At 36.3% G+C, this 7,845-nt stretch overlaps 1 protein-coding gene across 1 annotated transcript; it reads right to left on the reverse strand.

The window, feature by feature from the left end:
• Positions 1-4,131: 4,131 nt before the first annotated feature.
• Positions 4,132-6,978, reverse strand: rrad (Ras-related associated with diabetes). Its single transcript, XM_062989825.1, has 5 exons — positions 6,896-6,978; positions 5,880-6,260; positions 5,471-5,544; positions 4,913-5,117; positions 4,132-4,602 (listed from the first exon to the last, which is right to left on the reverse strand). The coding sequence occupies exons 2-5, from the start codon at positions 6,244-6,246 to the stop codon at positions 4,325-4,327; spliced, it is 924 nt and encodes a 307-aa protein (XP_062845895.1). The 5' UTR covers positions 6,247-6,260; positions 6,896-6,978; the 3' UTR covers positions 4,132-4,324.
• Between the last annotated feature and the right edge of the window lie 867 nt (positions 6,979-7,845).

The following is a 7,845-nucleotide window of genomic DNA, read 5'->3' on the forward strand; positions in this document are numbered from 1 at the left end:
ACAATTAAGCAATAAAAAAAGTATTTTCATTAATTTTACGTTTTAATTTATGTTTACATTCTACATGTTTTACCTAAAGTAAAATAAAACCTGTGCTAAAGCGAAATAAGGACGAAAGACGCCAGTAAAATCACTTCACCTGTTGGGTGCCTGACTCGATTCAAACTTGGTGAATCTTTTGAATCGACTCTGAAGCTTTGAATTTCGTTTCACTTCTAAAAGCAAAAGTCGGGGAATCGATTCTCAGTCAAGAATTGCAAACCGAATTTGTTGCACAAATTACGCGCACTGCCTTTTGATTAATATTGAAATAAAACTGCCCAAACGTGTGCTGCAGCTTAAGTCCACATTTACAGTAAATGCAAACCAAATATAAACTTGTATATACTTACACACTTAACACTAACAAAGTTAATATTAAAAACACTGCATGCCCTTTCAGTAACAGCTGAAGATCCATCTTTTCTCATTTTAAGAAGATCACATTCTGTTCTACTGAAACTTAAATAATTGTAAAAACATACAAATAAGTAGTTGAATCTAGTAGTTTACCCAGTCTAAATGAACTACAGGCACTGTCAGGTAACTAACATGTCACTTTTATGTTTGCCATTAACAGTCATTTTGAACAGCATTTAGATAGTTTGGTATCAAATTTGTAACATAGCAAAGACTCTACTAGTGTCCTAAAATGCCTCCAATTACAACTTCAGAGAGAACGTGCAGTACAGAGAAGACACATCTTCTCACTATTTTATGTTCAAGAGGTCTGGTGTTTTATTATACTTAGCATGGCTGGTTCTGAGGCTTCATGCCAGTTTTTTATTAAGCTTAGTGATAAATATAATTTGAGATATGACTAATGAGAAAGTGGAAAATGAACACAATGTTTAAAACCTGTTAGCTTTTTGAGACCCCCACCAAACCCAACCCCCACATTACACAAGAGAGTGATCTTTAATGTCTTACTCTCTAACTAGCAGCACAGAAACGGCCTTTGATAACTACCCCACTTAGATCTACAAAGTGATAAGTAAAGAGATTCTTTCCACTTCTTATTAGTACTTGCTTTAAGTGAAATTAATGACAACAGAGAAAGCTAGAAACCCATTTTAGTGGGTCAAACAGTAAGAAACCATTTTTACCTTTTTTTTTTTTTTAACACATTTGTGAAATGTATGTTAGATAGGTTAGTTTTGAGAGCCATCGAACTGCCTCATACTTTAACATTGCTTTAATACACTAAAAGTTTAAAGGGACCCATACAAGTTATTTCGACATTTTGAATAAAGATCTAATTTACAATCTGTTAGAAACAGTGTCTGTTTGTTCTTTTGGGGAATAACTCACTTACCTTGGTGAGGTACCAAGGGAAAATGCCATCATAGTTTTCTGGAACACCAATCTTAAGGTGAGCAGCTTCTCCAGGTAATACACAAAGCAATAGCAGAAGCTAATAAAAGAGAAAAAAGGTTTATTTCCAAAAAACTATTTCGATGCACAGAACCAGCAGATTATTCCTACTTTGCCAATCACATTAGTGACTTCACATGCTGGTTGGGCCAGCTAAAGAAGTCACTATTTGTACACCACTAATTATTATGTGTACAATAGCTACACACACACCATGCAGCTGAAACAGAAAAACAATGTTTAATTCCACACTAATTACAATAATTACACACACACACACACACACACACACACACACATATTTCAATAAAGAACGAAGAAAAACCTACTTTCAGTGACTGGATCATTAAAGGCATCTTATCTACCTGTAAAAAGAATCATCAAATACAGATAAGAAAGGATTTAGTCATATGTAAGTATGTTGTTAAGTTAGAGTAACTGTAAGAAACAAGGCTCAACTAAATCGACTAACTACTCAGCAAACCCAGAATATAAAATTTAATATTAAATATACAGTATATTTTTGGCCAGAATATATAATGTAATACAATATAGATGTACAGTTTATATTTAACACTTACTCACACCTAAGGGCAATTGAAGGAAGACAATTAATTTTCTGACATGTTTTATATGATGGAAGGAAATAGAGTACTTTAAATAAACCGATGCAATAACAGGTAGATTATGCCCCCTCACAAGGATAAAGCCCCTAATGCTGTGCTGCACCCAATTTACAAGCCACCAAAATAAATTGAATACACACACAAGCTTATGACTAATTTAAACTACCACTATCCTTTTACAGAAGTTGATTCATTTAGAATTAATGATAATAAGAATAAATACTTTAATTCTTTTGTAGAATAATAAATTTTAAAATTATCATTTGCTGTCTTCTCCAACACTGGGATGAAATACTATCTTCAGCATCAGGGGTTCTTAACCTTGAGGTTAGGACCTTCAAGGGGGTTACATGTTGAATAACAGAGGAAATGCATAGAAAATACATTTGTTGTCAATAAGTAGTTCTTTAATTCTGATAGAATTTTGGTTAAAAATAGTAGAAATGCAAAGCAAAAAAAACAAGCAAAAAATAAAAACTTATGATGAAAAATATCCACATCATGGATTTAAACAAAGAGAAGCTTAAAAAGATCCAACAATTAATAGTAGAGTTTGTTTGTATTTCTTTACATGTAATATTTTTACTGCTTATAAATATGCAATGTATTAATATACAGTGCATATCAGCTACAGTTTAAACGTGAACATAGTAAACAGCATTTGGACTCACATTTCTAGTAACAGTTTTAATTCTGGCACTCTGAGCTCTAACTAATGTTCTGTTCCTCTTCACCAATAATGTGATCATTTTATGATTGGAAAAATTACATCGCAGCTCTAGAATATTCCTTTAAATTGCAGAAGAATAAGTCTTACCTTGTGATGGTAGGTGAGCATCTGCTCTGTTTCTCAACAAAACCAAAATGATTAAACTAAGAGTGTGGAACTGTGCAGCTCCTATCAAAATGTTAATGTTTAACTTTTTTAATTTGATGCGAAACCCTTAACGACCTTGTTTCCTTTAATGATACTGCTTGTCGACAAGACAAGGAAAGAATTATTCCACACCTCCATATGCATGAGGGAATATATTACACCTGGCTGAGCTTCAGGAAATTGAATGTGTGTAAATCAGTGTGTTCACAATAAAGGAAAGGCCGCTGTTTTAATGAGCTTTTATTATAAAAATCAATGTAAACGTAATAAAATTAACAATGAATAATATTAAATGGAAGTGCAAATCAAACATTTAGAAAAAAAACATGTCATTTATTGCTTCTACAATATTCGATCAAATATACCTTGCACATAAATATCATTTTGACAGTTAAATGTGTGAACTTCTCACAAGTCCTTTTTCCAAACTTATTCCTGTGTTTCTGAAGTGCTGAAGTACGTACCCGCGCACTCAGATTCAAGTAAATATTCACAATTGATTGTGCTCGTTTCTTACAAATGTACATGACAGTGTTTTCATTTTCAGAGCTGTATGCATTCACAAAAACAGATTTCAGTTCCATTTTTCCCTCTAATTATGGACTTACAAACATGTCTGTGTGGCACCAGGAGCCGACTCAACAGCATCTCATACGTTGCCTTTAAAGTTAAAACTTAAAATGACACCTCGGACAATTTGAGTAGCAACCCACGTTAGTTATATTTGAGGAAATCAGGGGGACCCCAGGGTACCCTGAGGAAACCCATACAGACAGCTGAATGATATAAGAAATTCTTCACAGTGAACAGGTGCATTCAAACCCAGGTCCTCAGGACCCATGATGCTGTGTGGCACCCACTCAACCAGCTGTGCCAAATTTATTGTCTTTACGCATTTCGTATTAATACCCCAACAACTTAGGATATCATAATCCAATACTGATCTAATCCAGTGCATACTGGTTGTCCATTCTATTTTGTTGAGTCTCTCAAGAGGAAAATAGGCTCAGCACTAAAACTTTAGCAGCATTACTGTTTTTGGGATGCAATGCAGAACTGCCTGTACTTGCAGCCTAATAGTTCTGTTAACATGGACATTGAGGCGAATCTGGCCTTAGTTAAAAATGAAATAACACTGAGAAGTTGCCTTGTAGTAAATACATGGTTGTACATGTTTAAGGCAGCAAAACATAAAAAGTCAAACTTAAAAAATTAAAAAGCAACATGCACATCATAAACACTGACTTGTATAATGTTCTGGGTCTGATTTTTACCATATAAAATGAGTACAGTTTAAATCTGTTTGCAGTCCTGTCGAAAACACACAGCTTCTGGTCTTAGAGGCCGCTGAGGTGGCCAACGGGTCAGTCTCTCTCTCTCTCTCTCTCTCTCTCTCTCTCTCTCTCTCTCAGAGTACAGAGAGGTCGTGACAGGACTTGGACTTCTGTCTGAAAGCCATCTTTTTGTTCTTGCGTGCAACCATGCGACCCAGGAATCGCTTGGCTTTCTTGCTAATGCTCTCGCGGCGTTTGCAGTTAGCCATGCGCCGGGCGTTCTCCTCTTTGCTGTCCTTGCGTAGGCGGATCTGTCGTACGATGCCCTCGAATAGAGTGCGCACGTTGTGGTGTAGTGAGGCTGACGTCTCAATGAACTTGCAGTCGAACACAACCGCACATGCACTGCCCTCTGGGAAAACAAAGAAATGTGGACACAGGTTAAACAAAGGACATGACCCATTTATATTTTACTCCCCTTTACTGCACTAATACACTGAGTCAGGCAAATACTCATTTAAACAAGCAAAAGATTTTGTTATTTGGTTTAATTTCAAACAAATAAAGATCATTGCATTAGAAACACTAAGCATTCTTTAAACTTAACATCGGCATCTATCATGTTGAAACCAATTAAGTTGTAAATTTACCAAAAAAGTAAAACAACGGAAGGTGAAGTGGTTCTTTATGTTCATTAGGTGTAGAGAGATTTGGGTACCTACCATCTACAGACACTTCTCTGGAGCGCACTAGGTCACTCTTGTTTCCCACCAGGATGATGGGGATGTCCTCTGACTGTCGTGCCCTGCGGAGCTGAATGCGAAGTTCTGATGCTTTCTCAAAACTTGACTTGTCTGTCACAGAGTAGACTATGATGTAGGCGTCACCCATACGCATGCACTGATCCTTTAACCACTGGCTGTTATCCTGTAAAATCACACAAATAACATTTGGTTCATATTTTGATACAAGTGTCGAGGGGAAATTAGATTAGGCGTCTATTTAGTCGCATGCATTGCTACCAGAATGTGGGTGGGTGGGAAAACCAGAACCTAGAGAATCCTGGATTCCTAGAATTGTGCAGTATCAATGTTGTACATGTTAAGTCCAGAGTCATCCTTTTTATAGATTTAAGCTATTTTATTAATGATTGTAGATTATTAGTTAATTAATGGACAATTTAAAAACTAGGGGAAAATCCAGATTAATAGCAGATTTACATTTCAAATATAATAAAGATAATTGCTATAGTTTGTTATCAGTGACTGATAAGGACTCACCTGCTCCCATATGTCGTACAAGAGAATATTTGCTTCTTCTTCATCAACAATAATCGATCTGTCGTATGTGTTTCCTAGAAAAGGGAGCAAAAAGATATGATTAAAATGGTGTATGAAATATCAGTATTCAATATTACTCTGAATAAATGAAACTGCATATGGTGCTGCCAGTTAGATCCATTACATTAATGTGCCCAGTGATTGACAGCAGTTGCACCATCACTGTGTAATGGATGCTAGTGAGTAAATGGAAATAGCAGCAATCAATAAGTCTCCCTGTTCACCTAAATAACTCATTTCAGTGCCTCTCACACACAAACACTGTGTCTGCAGTCTGCAGGGTAATCCCAATGTCCTTAAAACACAGCACATAAATTCGAACCACAATCACATTCAGAAAATACGCTACCTGCATCCTCACAGTCGTGAATGTCCTCCACGCCACCGAAAATCCGTGCCAGGGTAGACTTGCCCACCCCGTGTTCTCCCAGAATGACGACCTTGTGGATCTGTGCATCAGAGTCACTCCCGGAGGAGATGACCGAGTCAGATGAGTCAGACACACAGCTGTCTCTGTGCTGTTCTCCTGGGCTGTAGGATGTGCAGCGGGTGAGGTTGGACAGGTCGCCTGGGCGAACAGGGAGCATGGTAGAGTGCAGCTCACGCTCATCGACAGGCATGCTTCTCCTGTGCAGAGTCTGAAGATGCATGGGAAATGGGGTGCTCCCTCTCCTTCTGTCCATGTTCCTCAACTTATCGCCCTTGTTCAGAGTCATGATTTTGTACTGATCTGTGTGAATATAAATGCATGGCTATTTTACTTCACTGGCCCAACTGATATGTTAATATGTCTGAATTGTTTTATGACATTTAAGCAAAACAGCTGCAATTAGCACAGTGATCAAGGTTGGAAAATGAAAAAATACAATCTATGGACGATATGAATTTCATTTTAATATAATGCTTTCAGTTTTAAAGCCTTACAATGTAATATTTATTATTAGTATCACTATCTTTATTGTTATGTTCTGAAACATCTGTACAAGCTCCACCATCTGAATGTTTAAATTTGTAAAAGTTTATACAATTCTGGTTAAATTATGATGTTAAAACTACTCTCTCTTTGACTGTAGTTACCAATTATGTGTTAATGTACATCCAAATGGTCCCAAATAAACACTTTATGGTCCCAAATAAACACTATAAATAAGTAGTAGTTTATGTGTCATTATGTGAATAATGATGAGTAATAAAATAAATATTAATAATATTTTACATTATTATTTACTGCATTACTTTATCATTTAAATACAAATAAATACAATAAATGAGTTAAATTTTTTTGAATTACCTTTTTCCTAAACCAACATGTAATGTCAAGCAGCATGAACATAAAATAATAATAATAATAAATGCAGCACTTACATGTCAGTGTGTTCTTGTTCAGTGAATCCAGAGGTAATAAAGTCCCAGTATCGCTGATAGTCCCTCCAGTACCTGATCACCAGTCTCACTGGTTTCTATTGAGAGATGAGACGGATCCCCCTTATTTATTACGCAGCCCAGTCAGTGACGTCACGGCGGAGGAGGAGCTTACTGCGGAGACTCACCGTCACTCCACAGTGCGGGTGAGAGGGGTGAGCGAGGCTACCAGTGTGGAAAGCCAATGATGCCAAAACTGGACCAGAACACACAGGAATACTAAGGGTATCCTTCAGATATCTTTCTGTAATTGCTCTTTTGATTTCCACGACCCTATTTTGCCCACCGAATATCATCTTGTTCTACATTCACAAAGTGTTCATGCAGATCAGCAGATACGGGATCAAGACATTAAGACGCACATCTGTGTTAAAACTCCCTAAAATGTTTTCAGAATCAGAATCAGAATCTGTATTATTTACCAAGTACCAGATGTACAAGGAATTTCTTTTGGTGCAGGTGTCAACATATATACAGTACATCAAGTTAAATAATAAAAAGGAACACTATATCTAAACGTATAACAAACAATATAGCAGCAGCATTAACAGTACAGTACAACATCTGGCAGAGTGTGCAATGAGGATGTACAGTACGGTACACTGACAGACTAAGTAAAAATTAGCAAAAGTATATTATATACTGTATAAACATAGAATAAAATAGACAATATAGCAGCGACATGAACAGTACAGCATCAAAGTGAGCAATGAATGTGTACAGTTTGGTACACTGACAGATTTAAAGTAATTTTATAGCCTGATGTGCAAGTTATCCCTGTTTAAAAACTAAAACTAAAGCACACTTTTATTGGTGAATAAATTACAATTGACTTCAACGCAACCTATATGTTGCTGTATTTTTTGCATTGCAAAATAATATAAATTATGAGC

Source organism: Trichomycterus rosablanca, chromosome 27, assembly GCF_030014385.1.
Source record: "Trichomycterus rosablanca isolate fTriRos1 chromosome 27, fTriRos1.hap1, whole genome shotgun sequence".
Lineage (NCBI taxonomy): Eukaryota > Metazoa > Chordata > Actinopteri > Siluriformes > Trichomycteridae > Trichomycterus > Trichomycterus rosablanca.

Bases quoted from the DNA above. Each gene is read 5' to 3' on its own strand.
- rrad (XM_062989825.1), bottom strand. From the start codon at position 6,246: ATGACTCTGAACAAGGGCGATAAGTTGAGGAACATGGACAGAAGGAGA. The intron at 5,118-5,470 runs GTGAGTCCTTAT...GTGATTTTACAG, and splicing joins TGTACGACATATGGGAGCAG to GATAACAGCCAGTGGTTAAA. The intron at 4,603-4,912 runs GTAGGTACCCAA...TTGTTTTCCCAG, and splicing joins CAGAGAAGTGTCTGTAGATG to AGGGCAGTGCATGTGCGGTT.